The 19,823-nt window shown below is 39.6% G+C and overlaps 1 protein-coding gene across 1 annotated transcript; it reads right to left on the reverse strand.

Annotated features, from left to right (window-relative positions):
- Positions 1 to 7,056: 7,056 nt before the first annotated feature.
- LOC104070494 (putative germ cell-specific gene 1-like protein 2) lies at positions 7,057 to 18,596 on the reverse strand. The gene is made up of 5 exons (XM_009586343.1): positions 18,287 to 18,596; positions 16,633 to 16,680; positions 14,134 to 14,286; positions 11,353 to 11,464; positions 7,057 to 7,312 (listed from the first exon to the last, which is right to left on the reverse strand). The coding sequence occupies exons 1-5, from the start codon at positions 18,594 to 18,596 to the stop codon at positions 7,057 to 7,059; spliced, it is 879 nt and encodes a 292-aa protein (XP_009584638.1).
- Between the last annotated feature and the right edge of the window lie 1,227 nt (positions 18,597 to 19,823).

Raw genomic sequence — 19,823 nt, forward strand, 5'->3', positions numbered from 1 at the left:
GTAAGAATCGCCAAACATGAAAGGAATTCTCAGTGCAAGGAAATACATACTTATCATCTTGCAGGGACATTAACCTTTTCTTGTATCTCTAATTCAACTGCTCTGGCTTCAAGAAACATGCATGCGTCTACCTCACGCAAGGAAGCAGTTCACAACTAGTGAGAAGTAGCCAGTTTCTGCAGTACCTGCTGGAGCTCCATCTATTTTCTGTTGTAGCACTGGGCTTTTATTGTTGTTTGAATGATTATACCTTAACTGTGAAGTCAAACATCCACTTTGTCCAAAATTTTCTTGCTCCTCACCAGAACTCTATTCCCTCAAACAACTGGGCTTTTGCTGTGGTCTCAGTTATGCTTGTGTCTGTACTCCAGCAACAGCCAAGCTGCTGCCCAAAAATAAGATATGGAATAACTGGGTAATTTCATCAGAAAGGGATCAGAGAATCATAGGACATCACAGCTAAACATGAATCAACACTGTCTTGCTTTGTGGTAAAAACAAGTGGATTGCATGTTAAAATAAGCTGAATAATCCTTCTGCTCCATTTTGCACTTTCTAGATATCAGCAGAAATTCTTCATTGATCTTGAATATTTCACTTTTTCAATGAGGAACAGTTCAAGAAACCACGGTGAAAAGCAGTGGGAGTGACAAAGGTAAAATAACACCTGTGATCTATCAAGAAATTTTTAAAGAACAGATGTATTTTAATCTAGATAGTAGAAGAAAGTTATATCTAAACAGTTTTCAAATACCTAAAATGTACTACCAAAAGGATAGAACTAAACTGTTCTCCATTTCTGCTGTAGTAGGACAATGTGCTAAAATTACTGCAAAGGAGATTTACAGGGAAAGAATTTTCTGCTAAGAATAGTTAAGCACAAAGGATAAATGGCCACAAAAATTTTAGAATGCCTGTCTTTGGAAGCTTTAAAGAAAAGATTAATGAAACATCTGTAAAAAAGCAATGTAGCTTTAGTTTATCCTGCCTAGAGGAAAAGAAGGATTAGGTGACCTTTTAAATGGGTCACACTTTTCTATAATTCTGTGGTTTTTTCTCATATTGCAAACAAGGTTTCTCCACTGGTATTTCTGAAGTAATATTTTTTCCTCTGGGGAAATCTATTATTTAATCTGAAGTTTTCTATTTCATTTGTCCATCTCTGCCTCACTGTCTAAATACCTGTGGATATACGTTGCATCTAAAAAAAATTATGATAATAAAAATAAATATTATGAGATGAGTTCATTAAGAGATATTTTCTGTGAGCCTCACCCAGCTGTATTTTAATCTATATAGATTCCTTAATAATATTAACTTTTATAAATGAGGACCAAACTAGGCCTGCAGATTTAGTTGTAGAAGTCATAGGAGAAAGATATTCAACTACAGCTCCTTTAATTTTTTTAAGCTTCTCACATGCCTAAAGGGCACATAATTTTCTTCTAATGTGAGCTGCAGTTGCACTGTTTTAAATTTACATTTTTTGTTCTGAAATCAACTATTTCTTGGTGTTGGCCAAGAAAATGGCCATTGCTGGACACAAGGGCCTTTGAAGTAAGGAAGAATTTAAAAGGATACTAAGACTGGGAAACTCTTAAAAGTGAGGAGACTCTTGTCTAATTTTAGACATCTGTCCTAGATATAGCCTACCCACAGCTAACCGCCCAGATCCCCTTCTTAAGCAGTGGAAAGAAACAGGTGCCTGTAACCTGTGATTTATCTGCAATACAGCTTAGGATAACATGAATTGCATCCTAGAAGTGCCTGTATTTCTCATTAACTTTCACTGGACTCTAAGTAACCAGCAAAACTGTACATCTGTGTATCTGTGCCACAGGCATCTGAAGTCTACTGAGATGCCATGTTCATCAAGATTGATTGGGTCAAATGAACAGGAATAAAAATGCCACAGTATTTGATAAGGTGGTTTTTTTTTTTGCTTGCTTTCAAATAATGTGGTTCCAGGACTTACCCCAGAACTATCAATGTCTACAAACTGGGAGTCAAAAGTTAAAATAAGGGCCAGAATATGAAATCATGGGTTGCAAATAAGGATAAGTCGTCTTGCATTTCATCAGGTGAATTTGTTTACCAGACATCCAGCAGAAGACATATACTTTCTTGGATGGTTAGCGTGTGAAAAAACCAGACCATTTGAGATTTAAGAATTGATCAGAAATACGTGAAACAAGTGGAAGGAATCAAGATCTTGTGTTCTGGTCAAGGGATTGAGACTACTTCTACTAGAGTGGATACCAAACTTTCTAGCAACTGCTTTCTTCATCTGCAGAACTGAAGGTGGCAGTTTCAGAATGCTGGGTATACTGTAATGAATAAAAACAGACTTTTCTAAAGATGAAAGGGGAAATCTTATTGCTGTCTACAGCTACTTAGTGGGATGGTGTAGAGAAGATGGAACCAGACTCTTCTCAGATGTGCACAGTGGAAGAAAAAAAGGTAATCGACACAAATCAGAACACATGAAATTCTGATTAGATACTAGGAACTATTTTTTCCACAATTACAGTAGTCAAGCATTGGGACAGGTTGCCAATGAGGTCAGGAAATCACACTTCTTGAATATATTCAAAACTCAACTGCTTAAGGCTCTGAGCAACATCATCTAATAGGTCTGGCTTTGAGAGGGAAAGTTGGACCAGAAACCTCCAGAGGTACCTTCTAACTTAAATTACTCCATAATGCTTTGTGAGTCTATAGGTATAGGTGAGTCTTGCAGCTGGTCTCCAGACAAGATATTTTTGATATTCCCCCAGCCAGAGAATGTGATTCTGTCAGTTTTCCCACTGGATGGGAAAATTTGGACGAATACCAAATGCTGAAAATGCTGAAAATTAATGAAACTGCAGGCAAGTTAGGCAGAGTAAAACATATAATCAAACAAACCCTGCTGAAGGTACCAGGAGATGACTTTGGGTATAAATACCTGACTGACATCCTTTGGTGAGTCCCACAGTGCTCTATGCGATAAGATGTCAGCTGGCAGGACACAGTCTACCCCAGTCACTATTCAGAGACGCCACTTTACGTTTATTTATTTGTTTGTTTGTTTGTTTTTCAGGTGTTCATGAGTGTTTAGAAGCTGGGAATAGGTTAAATGCCAAATTAATAAGGAGAATGCTATGGCAATTGTTCTTTCTAAAGATCATGTGAATGAAGTGATGGTGCACAATGACCATAAATTAATCAATTACAAAGCTAGCAGACTGCATATAATTTATCTTATCTCCACAGGATGTGAAAAGCATGAAGAAATTATGATGCTGTCATAGGACAGGACCCCATAGTTAATTGTAGGAAAATATAGGCTGATGAAAAGGAATTTCTGCTATTGGGTAGAGGGGCAAAACTTGAACCTTGAAAATAAAGGTTCATTCAGTATTTGAAGTATACATAAAGAAGCAATCAGTACTAAAGGGAACAGAAAAAAGAGGTTCCAAATATTTCCGAATATTAGATTCAATTTTTGGGAGGCAGCAGGGGAAGGTTCGTAGGTGGAAAGGTACCTCAGGAGGTCTTTGGTCCACCCTCCTATCAGCTACGAGGTAAGACCAGGTTGCTCAGGGTTTTACCTAGTCAGGTCTTGAAAACCTCCAAGTAGAAAGACTGCGCAGCCTCTTCTGGGCAGCCTGTTTCACTGCTTGACAGTCCTAACGATGGGAAAGTTTCTCCTTACATCCAGTCCAAGCTTCTCTTATCTGAACCTATGGCCAGCGTCTCTCATTCTCCTACCACACACCAGTGTGAAAAGCCTGGTTCCATGTAGTAAATAACCTTCTTGTAGAAACTAGAAGACTGCTAGACTTTGTAGATATTGGAGGGCTTCAGGTCCCTCTGAAGTCTCCTCTGCAGGCAGAAAAAGTGTCAGCCTCTTCTCATATCACATGTGCTCCAGTTCCCTTACCATCTCGGTGGCCGGCTGCTGAACTTAATCCACTTTGTTCCTGTTTCCTGTGTTGTGAAGCCAAAGACTGGACACAGTATTCTATATGTCATCTAATGAATGCTAAGTGGCGAGGAATAACCACTTCCCTGGATCTACTCGGTATGCTCCTGTTAATACAGCCCAAGATGCTGTTGGTGTTCTTTCTGCCAGGCACATTTTCAGCTTGCTGTGGTCTCAGTTCCACAAGATCCTTAAGTCCTTCTCCACAGAGTTAATCTTCAGCAATCACAACAGTCCAATTGTGCAACCACATCTCTTATTCCAGTAATACTGCAGCTCATCGACTGCATGTGGAAATCTAGTTCCTCCCACTTGTTTCCCAGGCTGTTTGCATTTGTATATGTACACTTGAGGTGGGTTTTTCTTTACCCTGTTTTATCATTCCTGAGGTCTCATTTTTTCCTGTCACCTTGTACCTTTTGCTTTCCATCACTGTTGATATCTACCTTATGACAAAATCTCCCTCCTCCATTATTCCTAGTTTAAAGTATTTCTCAACAGGTTGGCCAGCCTGATCACAAAGATGCTTTTGTCCAGCTTTGCCAAATGGACGCTGTTTCTCCGCAGCAGTTCCTCATTCTCTTAGAGACACCTACGGTTGTCAAAACCAAACCCTTGTCACCAGGACCAGCTGTGCACAATCAAGTGTTGACCCACAGGATCCATGCCCTACTCCCAAGCCTTGTCCTTGCCAAGGATCAATGAGAACCCCACCTGGGCCCTCATGTCCTACACCTTCACCCCCCAGAATCATATAGTCACTCTTGACATGTTCAAGGTCACCCCAATAGTATCATTGGTGTCCACATGGATAATCAGCATGGAATCACAGTCTGAGGGCTGGACAGACTGAAACACCTCAGATCTAAGCCACCAACAATCAGCAAACCTCCCTGGATAGCAAGTGAGGTCACCAGATAGTGGCCTCCAACCCCTGAAGGACACAGTTTCCCACTACTGTCAGTTGCCATGCTCCCCTGGTTCTGCTGCATGTTTCAGGCTCAGCTGGCTCTGAATGCTCCCCAGACAGAGCCTGTAGCCTCTTGCCTGCTGACAGAGAGACCAAAATTGTTCTGCAGTTGCAGTGCTGCCAATGGAGAAACAGTTGTCCTCCTCTTACCAGAAGCCACAACATCCAGTGTTCCTGGTCCTGGGAGTCTCCAGTGAGCATAGTTTCTGGCTGCTCTTCCTTCTGTGCATTATAGGGGTTCAGGTCTCTGTGAAGATCTTGTCAATCTCTTTTTCATCATCCCTTGTGCTATGCAGCTTCTCACCTTCTCCCACAGCTCCTTAACTTCAGTAGAGCTTCTCAGTCACAGCACACCTTCTACAGGGGAGGATGCTGCCTTCACCTGCTCCAGCTTCAGCAAGTGGGCCCAGGCACTCCCTGCAGCCCCAGACCCAGAGACTTGCATCCTTCCTTGGGAGCCCAGTCTGGGCCAAGACCTCTGCTGTGCCTGGGACGGTTGCTCCAGTTGATGCTTGGGGCAATGCCCACTGACATGTCACCACCAATGCTGAGTGCTCACATACTGCCTTCAGCAGAGTTTCTGCTGCTTTGAAGAGCGACACTCTGGGCCCTAGGCTTGCAGTCCAGCAGTCACATAGCTCTCTCCCTAGCACTAGCTGCATGAGTGCTTGAAAATCCCTGATCGGGAGTCAGCTTTTCCCACCTGCAACCTGGACCTGAGGAGCCTTGAACTTTCTCCCAGAAGAACTAGAAGCAGAGCCCCCAACTGTTGCACAAACTGCAAGCACCAGCAGCCAGCAACAGTCCAAGCAGTGTCTGAGGCCCCTGCCTGCATCCAGCCTGAGGTCACAGCACTCCCAAGGGCCAGTTAGATAGCAGATGGAGGCTGGGCACACGTGCCTGCCACCCCTTGGTGGGCTTCCCACCACCTACCACCTCCCTTCTGAGGAGACTTACGTGTTGCTTTGTTATCTCACCTTATTGTCTCTCAATTTTCCTCTCTTGCCACTAATGGCTCATGGTTTCCTTCTGAGACAATTGTTTTAAATTGTGCTACTCTCTTATCAGCTCCACCTTATCACTGGCCATAAATTGACCTACTATGGATCCTGCTGGCAAAACAAGTTCAGACGATATTTATGTTAGGATTGTTTTGCCTGAAAAAAATGTATAGCAATTTTTCTAAAGCCCAGAGCTGCTCAGTAGACTGTGTAAGGCCTCTGCCACCCAGTGCTCACAAGTGCATTTCCTAGTGGGCTCATTAGCAGGAGGATTCATAAAACAATGAAGAAAAACTGGTGTCCAACAGAGTAGGCACACACGGGTCAGTTCCATGGGGAAGTTCCACATTGATCCTCAGAGTGGAACAGCTGTATATTCCTGATCTATGAGGATCATAATAATTTCTACTTTCCCATCTTTAACGTGATTGTAGATTATTCTTCATGTATAATAATCACAAATCAAATTTTGATTCTTTCTGACACTGTTGTCAGAATGATACCTAGAGAATTTCATCGGTAAGTTGTGTGCTGTCTACAGCCATGTATCTTCCAGATTTCTATTTGCCTTCCTAGCCATTTTAAATGAGTAGTATTTACATTGAAAGCCTCTTCCCTTTATTAGCCTTTCTTTCACAGCAAATCCTACCACTATGCATATGGTGAAACTCTTGAATCATAAGCTGTAATACACAAATTTTCCTGGAGAGATTGTACCTTTAATAACAAACAAATTATTCAAGCCATGCCTTATTTGCTGCCCTGCTCTTTGAGAGTTTTGGGTTTGGGATGGGATTTTTTACAGTCTTTTCAATAAAGAATTAGGGTGGAAATCCATAATGCTCTGAAATTCTAACAAACTCGCACACTTTATATTACCATTAAAGACTGCTTAAAAATCAAAGTTGTGGAGGACCTGTGTCACTGTCTTTTTCTGAACTGAGACACCTGAATCTGCTTTTCCAATACTAAGACTTCCTTGAAACATCCATGGAAATATCATTTCTTTATTAAGAAAAATAACTAATGCTACACAAATATACATTTTTATTAATTAATACTGTTTCATTCTGATATAGTATTATGATTTACAGGATGCCTTGAGATACAGTTCAAATTTACAGAACTGAAATAGTGGCCAGGTGACGCAAGCCTTTTATTGGGTGTGCAGGGTCCTCTGTACTGTTGTGAAAAGAGTTCACATACACATTGCAAACTTTCTCTGGAGCTGTATGATCAGGAAACTTGTATTTAACCTTTAAACTCCTTTCCAGCGTTTTTCTTTTGTGCTTGAATTCCAAAATAGTTTTTGTATATTTGTTAATAGTGGTGACAGCTGCAGCCATACAGCAAGCGAAGGAAGCCCATGCGAGGCTATAAACAAAAAGGTTTATCAGAAATTAGCAGAACACTTTCATATCCACATCCTTCAATTTTATTTTTGAAAATACTGCATACCTGGGATTGTATTGGTGTGTGTTAGGGAAAAAGGAGCATGGTGGGGGAGGAAGAAGATTCTTGATTAATGACCATCCACATACCTGATTTACGTAGTTGACCTCTACTTATTGGTTATAATATTCACATTTAACATTCTTGTTTAATGAAACCTACCTGCAATATCTCTACTTAGAGCATAATATCAGAAAGAGGAACTACAAAAAAATGAGGATGCATAAAAAATTAAAAGATGCAGTTATTGAGACTACAAATCTCACAAGTGACACTAAGAAAAATGTGTGCCAATTATCTAAACAGGTTAAAGAGAAAAGAGAAGGCAATTAAATAGCTGACTAAATCAGGCTCAGAGCACTGAAATGCTTTTCTGAGAAAACACAGGTCATGACTAAATAGAAAGAAAAGGACATCAACTCTGAAATGTTAAAAGTAAAACGTAAGAAGACAGAACTAAAAAATTATGTTGAGGTACAATTTGCTAAAAATGTGTGAAACTTGCAGCCTACTGAGTGGGCAATGCATGCTGGAAGTGTAAAAGTAGCATGTAAAAATATGGCCACAGTGGAATGAATTGGAGTTCACAGTGAAGGAACTTACTCATCGGAGCCTTCCTTAAAATGGCAAGGTCATGATTATCTAATGAAACATGTGCTTTGGTGGAGAAATTAGTTTAAGAAACTTCTGCTTATCTCTCCTGTCCCTCAGAACTGTTTGTTCCCACATCCTTGCTGTAGTTCAACAAACTCATTTAGGTTTTTAAATAATTCCTCTTTTTTTTTTTTTTTTTTTTTTTTGTAGCATTATTTTTAGCCAGGATTGGTTTCTGGAGTGATCAGACAACCAGATGTGTTGGCACAATTTGAGGGTGGTGGACTATGACACGTAGATGTGAAGGGCTCCTAGAAGCAGGAAGAAGGGGAGCAGCTTAAGCTATTTTTGCTCCTAAAGTCAGTCAAACTACACCCTGACTAGCTCTCAGATGTGGGCAGCTGCAGAAAAGAGGCAAGAGATAGAGACAAAGAGATAGCAAGAATAGGGGAAAATCACCAGAAGCAGATAGATTTACTTCCCCATGCAAATGGAGCAAGAATGGGACAACAGGCGTACCTATGGTGGTATGTAACCTGTGGATTAAGCTAACCATGGTAGAGAAGAGTTGAAGATTCAACCTCTGGAATGAGATAAAAGTGGCAGGTCTGCAGTAGTCCTGACTTATGTAGTAGGCATATTTGGCTGAATAACTGAAGCACGGTAGCATTAGTAGACAAATTGATAGAACTGATATTATGAAGCACAACTTTTGTTGAAGATTTTTTCCTAATTCATCTGTTGAAGCCCTTTGAAGGACTCAGTGACATAAAGGTAAGAAAATTATTTCAAGAAAGCTTCTATAAAGGCCTCCTAGCAAAGACTGAAAGAAATTAATCTCTTATGAACAGATTCTCTTGTAGACTAATACTGTGTTAAAAGAGAAAAAACAAAAGACAGAAATAAATGGTTTCCTTTGACAATACAAGAAGGATATCAGTGTGATTCTTCAAAGTTTTTGCCAGAAATTTTGCTTTTCCATAAACAATTTGGAAAAAATGGGGAGTCCCCTATCTGACTAGAGAGAACTGAGGAAGGATGTGAGCAAAGTCTTGTCACTGAGAGAGCCAGAGAATAAGGGGCAGTTTGGCTGCAGTGGAAATTCAGCTTCAAGGAGAGCATTCAATTTGAATTCTGCCCAGAGACAAATGACAAAAGGGGAAATTAAACAGGTTGACTCAACAAGGAAGCAAACTAAAGCAACCAGTCATTCATATGCATAAGAGAAATGCCGATAGAAGCTCAGCTGGATTATGGGTTTTCCCTTTACCGCATGGAGTATCCCATATGAGGTGTGTTATGGCAATTTAGCACAGGGCAGCTCTTTAGAGAGAAAATGTTGTCTCTTGATGTGAGGATGTGTCAAGCTGAGAAACACAAGGAAAGTGAGAGATTCACCAATAATAGAAACATCTTTCAACCTCCAGGAAAGCTGCTGAAGAAGAGAAAAGAAAAACATGGAGGGATTTATTGAAGAGATGTTCAGGGATACCACAGAGTGAGTCTACCCATCATTAGCAATTCCAGCACTGTAAAAGAAGAAGAAAGGTCTTCATGCTTCTTGGGCCAGGTGGAAGAAAAACCGTGCCCACAACAGCTGGATGTGAGGACAGAGGGGGAACTGTGGCAGGCAGAAGATCCATGACACAGGCTCAGTAGTTCTTGCATGATTAGCTGCTCTACTAGGTCTGGTGATTGGGATGAAAAGCTGCTGCCATGGGCCCAATTCTTTGTTTTCTTTGGCTACTAAGGAGATGATTGTAAATCCCAATGAAAAAGTAACAAAGGCCTGTGCCTCTGCCTGCCCATGCCCCTGTCATGGTCTTGGTGACATTGTTGGCCACAGGTCGGTGCTGAGGTAATTAGAAAGGGAGTGTCAGTTATAATCATTAATGCCCCTTGTTTTGGCATCTGTTCTCTTTCCTCTTGTAAAAGACAAATAGCTTCAGCATCCTTCCTCTCTTACCATCAGATGAGATTTTCTCATGCAGTCAATAGGAGAGCAGCTAAGGGAGGCCAAAGATGAGAGTTCATACAACAGGAAAGGAGGTACAAATGTAGATTATCAGAAGAGAGACAACATTATATATGAAAGGAGATAAGAGGAAAGAAACCAAGGGAGAAGGAGGAGGAGGCTGGGAGGAGGGAATGAGGCACCTGTATGTATGGCTAGCTTTATTTTTAGATTGCTATCAAACAGGGTGATGTAGCTGCCATTTAGGGTGAAAAAAGGAAAGAAGAAAGTGACTCTTGATAGAAAAATGGAGCATACAATTGATTAGAAAAAAGGCACCATGCAGACCATCCTCCTCAATGTCTTCCTGTGTGCAGGTACAGATGGCTTGGAAAGTCTTGAGTTGGTAGAAGCATTTATTTGGGCATTCAATGGCCCAGGCTGAATCATTAGAGGGTAGCCATGAAATCTTCAATTCCTGAGTGCATGCCACATGGTGAAGGTCATTAGTCCAGGTGCTCAGGATACATCTGGCTGTAGTGGCAGCAGTGATAACATCAGTGATGAACATGATGGTGGTGGCAATAATGGCTACCAATGGAGTTGTGTCAGTAACAGCAATAGTGACAGTGATTTGAGTATTTTTCTTCTCCTCCCAGTGGGATAGAAAGGAGGGAACAGGCTACTCAGTACCAGTCTGCAGTTTTCCATTTCCATTCCCACAGGAAGGGGAAAGTAACGAAGAAACACTCCCCTTTTTTCCACTGACCACTCTTCTTACTGATTTTAGAGTAAAAACAGACCTAAACCCATTCATGAAAGAAACGGAAAGAAATCAAAGAAAAGAGATCAGAGCCCCAAACCAGGGAAACCAAATTGTTATTGCAAGAACAAAAACATAAATGAATGGAAGTGAGAGTCAAAGAAGCAAAAAGTATCTAAGTCTGAAAGGAGAGAAGAAGACACTATTTGAGGATCCTGTACAGCTCCTATGATACCCATTGAGGGTATCCAAGTACCTCCACAACGTGGAACATATATCTGATAAGGAAAAATTCAGCCTTAATGGCTAAAGCTGGAAAAGTTTTAAGCAAATTATGCAAGGCAGTTGTCCTGGGAGATGAGGGTACTAAATCTGGGTCTGATGTGCATGGAGAAGAACCTCTGCTTCATGCAGAGCGGTTGGAGGCCTCTGTACCGTCTAAAGGATGACAAATGCAAAACTGACAAGCTTATACATTCTATGCAATAATCTAAGACAACTGACTTTAGAGAAAAACAGCTGGTTACTAAACTGCATCTCCAGGAGTGAAATAAGGTAAACCCATTCCTTATAAATAAGGTCTACATTCCTTGAACATAGGGTGAAGTGACTGAAATGTAATGGAAGAACCAAATATAAACCAATAGGTACCAATAGGACCAGCCATAATCCCATGTGTGAGGTCTCCAGTCTTCAGGACCGAGATTTACAGTCATTTGAAATACGGTTGTATACATCATGTGAGCAACCATGCCCAGAAGACCTAAAAAATATATTGTAAGAACATTAGAAAATGTAAATTGAGGACATTCTTCTTTGTCAACTTATTGCAGTTGCCCCTTGAGCTCCTGAAGAGTATTTTATGAAGTATCTAAACTCTATAAATCATTCAAAAATACTGGACGTTATAATCTAAGTGTATTTATGTGTCATGTATTTGCCAATACAATCACTAATACAGTTCCTTGACACCTACTCTGTACGCTAGAGGAATCTAGGAGAGCAATGGGACATGCAGCCCAGGGATTTTAAAAGGCAACAAGTTGATTGGCTCTCATCCTCTGAAAACTTCTTAGTAATTTAACCCTGAGCAGGGATCAGCCATTATAACAAAGTATCGCTCAGTTGCATTGCACAGGACATGTTTCCCACAGTTTCCTATCATTCAGTGGAAAGATTTTTTAAAGGCATGCAGTCATATGCCCTTTCCCAGTGCCTTAAATGCGGCCAGATTTATCAACATCATGTAGGTGAATGAAAAAGTGAACAAACACTTAATGGCCATTAAAAAGCACTGAAAGTCTAGATTATGAAAGGGGCTTATATTTAATAATTTAATTTTCAAAATTGCTACTAGGCTGCTGCCTAATCCTAAGGGTGTTTGTTTTCCCTTAGTATTTTATCTTCCAGTAGTGAACTTCCCTGTGAACATCTATTTTTTTTGTTTCCAGCTTCATTTACAAATCTATAAATACCCTTGCAGTGTCAACTATCCCACTGTCTAAAATGCATTAGCTTCTCAGAGCAGACAGTCCCCCACCAAACTCACAAGACCCAATTTGTTAGTTTTTCCTAAAGTAGGTCTGTTTCATGAATTCTTACAAAACTTGTTAGCTAGCACACAGTATCTCTAGGACACACGTCCTTGGGCATAACAAGTCAGGGATGACAATGACCTGGCTTCAGTAATCACTGGGAAATGGTCTTCCCTGAAATACTGGTATTGCCTGAAACACCATCAATAGGCAATTAGGAAAGCCCTTTTGTGTAGCACAGAGCCAAGAGGCTTTATGCTGTGAAACACAGCATTCGGTAGTTAGCTGGCACCCAGATAGCATATTCCTTAATAAACTGTTTGGAAAAAGTTGTTTGACTGTTGATGTGGCTATTAGAGAACGGAGACCAACTGTCCATCTCTCACCAGAGAGGTGGTATGTCATAGCCATTTTTGAGTTGCATGAATGTCTGTCCTGAATCCTCCAGTCTGGCTGCACAGAAATGCGTATAACTGGAGTGTGAACATGAGCTCCTGTGCTGGAGCTCTCCTCTTAGCTCTTGTACAAGGATTAAATTCTGAGTCAGGCTCAACATTTCAGCAGTGGCATCAGGGCAATTTGGTGCCAGAGAAAGGGTGAAAATTTAACTAATATAGATATAAAAGGCAAGCATCGTCATAGGAGTGCCTGCCAATGTTCATTTTTATCAAAGGCCACTGAGGGCAACAGGACAGTGGTATCAATGATGTGTATTTCATAGCAGTGCACATGTATTTAAGAGAATACACTCACAAATTAGAATAATAATTTCTGTAGAGTTGAGTTGCATATGGGACATTATAAACCTACATACCTATGGTCAGAAAATTTCACACTGTGATTCTTTTAAGTCACCATGTTCTGCACAAGTTAGGACATACATTTTAGGATTTTATTCAGTCTAAGCTAAAGACTGAAGGAACTGAGAAATCAAACACTAGCTTTAATGTGGTTTTTTTTTTTCAATGGTTAAATACTGTAACAGGTTTTTTAATTGTGTGTTTTCAATATAGCTAGAATTATGCAGCTACGGTTTCCAGTAGCTGAATCTTAATTTGCATTTGACTTGCAATTAGGTGCCATTCTGAAAGATATGCTTTCACTAAGTATAGATCACTTTGGACTCTAAACAATCCTGACCATACGAAGCACAGCGGCATGTGTTCCACAAGAATTTATAGTAAATAAACGGTATGATTGCTTCTGGCTCTAAAATTAATAACTCTGAAACATTGTTCATGTTACCCATAATTGCTGTTTTTACTGCAACATTCTTCAGTAATAATTCTATAATATAGACAGAATCACAGAGTACTTCAGGCTGTAAGACACCTTCAGAAGTCTCCTGGTCCAACCTCCTGCTCAACACACAGTCAACGCTGAATTCAGACCAGATTCCTCAGATTGGACTAGGGACCCTCTGAAGTTTCTTCCAAACTGAATTTGCCTAGGATCCTATGATTAAATAGCACTGGATTAAGAAGTAATACGCAGAAAATGAAAGACAATTTGAATGACGATTCTCTACTAACAATTATCCAGTTACATTTTATTCCCTCTTAAAAGTGCTCTTTTAATTTGGCTAGTGCTAATTTTATACTTAGCATGTTGGAAATAAAAAAAACAAGTGACATGGAAGAGTATGTTACTTTTTTATCTTTGACAACCAACCTGACAATGAAATTAAAAATTATAAAACTAAAATAATGAAGTTAAAAATTGTAAAAACTATAAATATAAAATATAAAAATAATCATATTACTCATAATAAATCATATTACATATACTTAAATAGGTATTGTAATAGTTTTGAAACTTGAACACTTATTAATTTTCAGCTGGAAGTCTATCAATGTTGCATTTTCTGGATGTAATAAATCAAAATCCTTAACTGTACCTGCTAATACGGTGACTACTGCAGAAAAGGCGTTGATCTTCAGCCCATCAATGACAGTACTGTAGTAGCACATTTCTACTGACATAAGAATGGCTCCAGTCAGAAGCAAAATGATGTACAGAAGCTCTGCTACAATAGACAGCCATAAAACCCCTGGAAAATCAAATCAATAACACTGATATTATAAGCAGTCATTTAGTATTTTCACCATTACTTTCTTCTTCTTCTTTCTTCTTCTTCTGTCTTTCACCATTTCTTCTTCTTCAACATTAAACAAAAGTTCAAAGGCTGTGAGGATGCTATTATAACATCTATAGGAGGACTTCAAGGTCAATGGACACCCTAAATTACAATTCCCTCTACTGATTTGGCCATTTAGTGGAAGACCACTTGCACATAAAAGCTTAGAGTACAAAGTGGAACAGTATGGTTTTATACTCAGTAGCTACCCTAAAATTACCATGAACCAAAGTTAATATAAAAAGAAGAATTACTATCCAATTATCTAGTTGTTGACATCACGGTTGCTGAGTCCAGAAAGAAGTGTACCAAAACAGAAGACTATGTTACCCAGCTAATAAACTGCAAGGCCACAGACACAGCCTCACGGCCTGAAGGTCTAATCATTAAATAAAATCTTCCCTGTGGGCTTAGTTTTCCAGCAAACAGGATCTTGATTTTTTGGACAGAGAAGCCTTGATGAGCCCAGACACTCTCCAGGTTTCACTGAGATTCATTTCTCTGGTTATCTGCTAATTCATCTCTTTGTGGATATCTGTTAATTACATCTTATGCAAGAAGTTAATCTTTCCATTAAAGTTTCTCAGCCTGCTGTTTTACTATTAGCGCGCTGATGTCCCACAGTCAGGAGCAGGAGGTCTTCTTGTGTCCAGATCATAGCAAGAACTGGCCAACAACCTTCCCAAACCTTGTTAAAAACAAATAAGTATGTCCTGAGACACCTGGTTGTAGATTCAAATAGTGATTTCAAGTGAAGGTATATACTAACAATCATAACTTAAAAACAGAAACATTGCTAAGACATGTAATTGATTACTAAACACCACATATGGCAGTAAACAATGTTTGTGTGGTAAATATCCCCTACTGCAGGCTTTGACAGTGTCTGTGGGACTTCTCTAATTCAAAGGCCATTTTGACATTAAATTCTTGGGCCAGGTTATATGTGGGTGTTCCTGGGCAAGGTTTATTTCTCCAGCAAATCTTTGTCTTAGTAAAAAATTCTGATTTTGTTCAGGAGCTTCAGATGTTATGTTGCCCAACAGTATTGGCTGCTCCAGCTACAAGAGCTTGCATCTTAACATTTCTGATAAGTGAGCCATCCTTACATATGCACTGAACAACTGTAAAAATCCCTGTGTATGATGCCTAGGGATGATAAATTCAGCAGGATGAGTTTTGTGCATGCAGCAACCATATGCACGTGCAGAACACAAACTTGCTCTTCTCCTCTGCAGGACAGCAGTTTGTTTCCACACAGGATTTCACTACCCTGGGATAGCTTCTCAGTGTGAATATCAGGTACCTAGATGCTGTGTTACATGTCTTGATCTGATCTGCAGATGCCTGTGGCTTTTGCCGATGCTGTTCACAGAGTTAGTTTCAGCACTATGTCCACCAGTGGTTTCAGGTGTGAGGAGCTCTCAGGGCAGGGCCCATAATCCACCTTTTCTTTCTGAGGACCATGTCTGTGTGACTAAGAACACATCTCATTTATATTTTTTTGTCATGCTATAAAAATCTTGTATTTGTGCACAGTGTCAAGCTGCAATAGAGGGAAGGAGGAGTAGCCTTCAGATACTGAGTCTGTCTTCTTCCCTAGGGGGCTGAAAGTACTCCAGTCCCAGTGTCCTGGATATGCAATTTCAACCCCCTGGGGAAGAAGGAAGACTTTTTTCTGCATCAGCCACTTGCGAAGTGATTGGTCTAACCACATCCGTGATAGGGTTTACATTGGAGGGGGAGCGCTTAACAGCATCTGCAGGCATGTTTTATAGGAACATGAACCATTCTTTGAAAGAAAGAGGGTAACTCTCTGCTTTCAGGAGAATGGAAATGCCTCCTTATAGCTCTGTGTAAGGTACAGGGAGAGGATTCAGACTGTAATCAAGGTTGGTTTGGTCGACAACATGACTCCCCCAAGTCACCTCAGCATACTGCCTATCCTTCACACACTGCCTGTCCCTCTGCAGGTCCCTCCTAGGCCGTATGGTGCAAGCCACAAAATTCCTGACTCTGTGAATATGGAGGTATGAGGAGAGAGGGGGCAAAAACTTACAAAACTTGACTTCCAGTACCCACATCAAAGTAATTTTAAAAAACATTTGTATTCAAATGGAATGTTTTCAAAAACTAAATAAAGGACAAAAAACTGTGTGGGGTTAAAGCAAGTATTTTTTATGTCAAAATACAGAATATTTATATTGGTAAATGCAATCAGGAAAGTTTTATTTACACAGAAAAAACATGCATATCTACCTCGATCAGCAGCTGGAGTCAGGCTGATGAAGCTTCTACATTTCTCACCTAAAAAAATAAAATTTATTTTAAAATAAAATTCAGGATTATTTTGTATTCTGTAATGATCTAAAGAAATAGATTAATAGAAAGCAGAAAATGCAAAATCTATCACAAAAGCACAAACTGAGATGATCAGGAGAAACTATTATTTCTGATGTATATTTGTACACACAGAGTCCCTGGTACATTGACCTACTCCTGGGACTTAGCTAGAGAATCCTTCCAGACTTTTTCAAGGCAGAACCAGAGTCTGGGAGACTTAGAGAAAGGCTATGAATTGATTTCCAAAAGGTTGTAGCTGTGAAAGCCAGAATGGGAAAACGATCAATTCCTTTGAAAGACTGTATACCATCTTCCCTGTGAAGGAAGACCTGCTCTCCTTACAGCAACAAGGCTGCTGCTCACGCAGATTTCTTCTAGGCTTGATTCCAATTTCTTTCTGTAAGCTTTGATTTTCAAACCCATGTGACCTCCTGACCCCCACACAGATGCTGTAAACAAAGCTCTTGGAATTAATTCTGCTCTGCTCTGAAAATACAGGGTGGGGTTTTTTTCAGCTACTAACTGCACCAAGTTGGAAAACAAGAACTGCCTTAGCAGATGCATAAATTAAACAACCCTAGTATCCATAGCAATCACCACCTGGAAGATGTCTTTCAGAGATGAATTTTGCTCTGATTTTCGACACTTACTCCCTTAAAATTGCATAACTTATAAGACCTTCTGGTAGAACTAGACTTTCAGGACAGGTGACTGTGAAAATACCTGCGTTTTATAGCACAGATGACAGCTGATTTGATTTCTCTGAAGTTTTGTTCTAGTTGTCATTTGTAAACTGATCAGGACAATAACAGGAAAAACTTAGTGTTGATTTGTATTTATAATAAATGCCCTATTTCTTGAACCAGCTAAGCAATTCCCTTATATTAAGATGCAAAATTAACTAGAAGCTTTCTTTAATCGCAAGCTAATTTCATTCTACTGACATTTACATACACAGAGTGAAACTCAATTAAATGCCAGTACTCATGACTAGTAAGTCTCCAAATTATGTTTTAGCAGGGTGAAAATAACCTTATTCTGCTTTGATTTATGAAAGGTGAGATCACAGTGAGAAAGTAGAAGTACCTGTGCTTAAGAGGAAATCCATGAAATAACTTAGATCTCACAGATTTAATTGCTCAAATGATTTTTAAAACAAAAAAAAAATCACATTGTGCTTTTTATATTACGATAGGGGATCATAGGCAATCATTTAAGGCAAATATGTTCCTTTTTGCCTAAGGGACTAAAAACATCAGAAAAATAAACCACTTTCCTGTTAAAGTAACTTAACTTGCTGCTCTGGTTAGAAGAATTTTTTTTAAAAAAAATCTTCATCTGTACTACAACCTGTCACTCTAAAGTTCTTTGCAGAATTTATTACGAATATTTTTAGGAATCAACTAGATAGTATCCTCTAAGATTCCCCTTCCCAGAGAAGAGCAACATTTTAAGGATACTTTTTCCTTTAAAATACATACACAATATTGCAGCAAAGAGGAAGGTGACACCAAATAAGTAGGAAGAACTCTGATTATTTTCTTAAGTAAATTTACATGGTTTTACTCACCTTCTTCACTTACAATTTCTTCACAGGAATACCAAATCCCAGCATGAAACTTTCGGTCAACAAACTTGTCATCTCCTGTCTCCCAAATATACTGCACAGCATTGCTGTTGTTGGCATCAGGGCTATTAAAGCGGATGCAGTGATCCCCTTTGCTCTGTCCTGTACAGAAAGGTTTGGCAACTTTTCTCATTCCTTCACACCAGTAACTGCTACTGAATGCTGTAATAGAGAAGACTAAAGAGAGAAAACTGAGAGAAAATGCTGCTGAGGCTCTCTGCCGTCTGTCTGCAGCTGGGACTGAAACTGGCATCCTCCAGGACTGCACTATCAATTATTCTAGAAAGAACCTTTTACAAAGCTGTGTATATATCTGCCTGGTGAAATACCTGCCTGTATTTAGAATCATTCTTCATTCCTCTCAGAAAATTGTACCAGCTTAGTAGTTAAGACAGAAATCAGGGATATGGACATGTGGCAGGAGAGATTAAGGATATAGGACAGTGTTGTTTGGCAGTAATGTCTTTTGAAAGAAATATGAGGAGATGGGACAATAAATTACAGTTTGCCCCATGAGTAAAGATACACGGAACACAGAAGCATTGGAAGTATACCAGTATGCGATCAAAAAAGTTTTATTTATACAAACAAAATATGCATATTTACCTTGAGTAGGTGGAGTCAGACTGATGGAACTTCTCCATTTCTCAGCTAAGAAATAAATAAAATCTTGCGGTTCCAAATGCTCCTGTTACACTGAACACTGATTAAATTGAATACAGTTGTGAATCTTACTATAAAGAAATTCTTAAGGAGATAAAACCAGTTGCTAAGTTAGAGCATTTCACAGCATTACAGCACTTCCCGAGACCACTGGGAAGGTGATTGCACCTGTTCGAAGTTCCATCAGTGACAAATGAAAGTCATAAGTTATATGTCACTGCTATTGATGGGCTTCTGGGCACTGTCCAGTCTGCCTCCATGAACACATAATAGAAGTCTTGCCCAGGTTAGGTGAAACAGTAGAGAAAAAGCTGAATTATCCTCATTTGGTCTGTCCATCTGTTCTCTCTGTGAAATAGCATTTTTTTTCCTTCATCTAAGAAACATTTCCCACCTTGACATGTTATATATATGTTGCTTTTTCTGCCTGTTTGATAATGCAAGTAAGTGATGCAAAGAACCAGAAGGAGCAGGAGTGTTAGTAAACAATTTCTTCATTTTACAACTGTAAGGTCAAAACACACGCCCTAAGGGAGAGTGATACCACAGGACAGACACTGAAGTCACATATGTATCTTTTAATGAAAATCATTCTGATTTTTAAGACAACTCTCTACCCAGAAGATGTCAGGGTTGGAGAAGCATGTGGCTAGAGCAGTCCCAGAATGAAACTCAAAGAAATGGGATAAATGCCTGCTTTAGACTGCTATGAAGATCTCAGCTTGAAGAGCTAGCCAGCAACAGAGTGAAAGACCAAGCAGGTATCTGGACTAAAAAGGCAGAGCAAATCTCACAACCTGAAAAGCAGACCGTAGAT

The sequence above is a fragment of the Fulmarus glacialis genome, unplaced genomic scaffold, assembly GCF_000690835.1.
Source record: "Fulmarus glacialis isolate BGI_N327 unplaced genomic scaffold, ASM69083v1 scaffold2271, whole genome shotgun sequence".
NCBI classification, from domain to species: Eukaryota; Metazoa; Chordata; class Aves; order Procellariiformes; family Procellariidae; genus Fulmarus; species Fulmarus glacialis.

Bases quoted from the DNA above. Each gene is read 5' to 3' on its own strand.
- LOC104070494 (XM_009586343.1), bottom strand. From the start codon at position 18,596: ATGCCAGTTTCAGTCCCAGCTGCAGACAGACGGCAGAGAGCCTCAGCA. The intron at 16,681-18,286 runs GTGAGTAAAACC...TTATTTTTTTAG, and splicing joins AGAAATTGTAAGTGAAGAAG to GTGAGAAATGTAGAAGCTTC. The intron at 7,313-11,352 runs GTACCTATTGGT...TTTTGTTTATAG, and splicing joins GATTATGGCTGGTCCTATTG to CCTCGCATGGGCTTCCTTCG.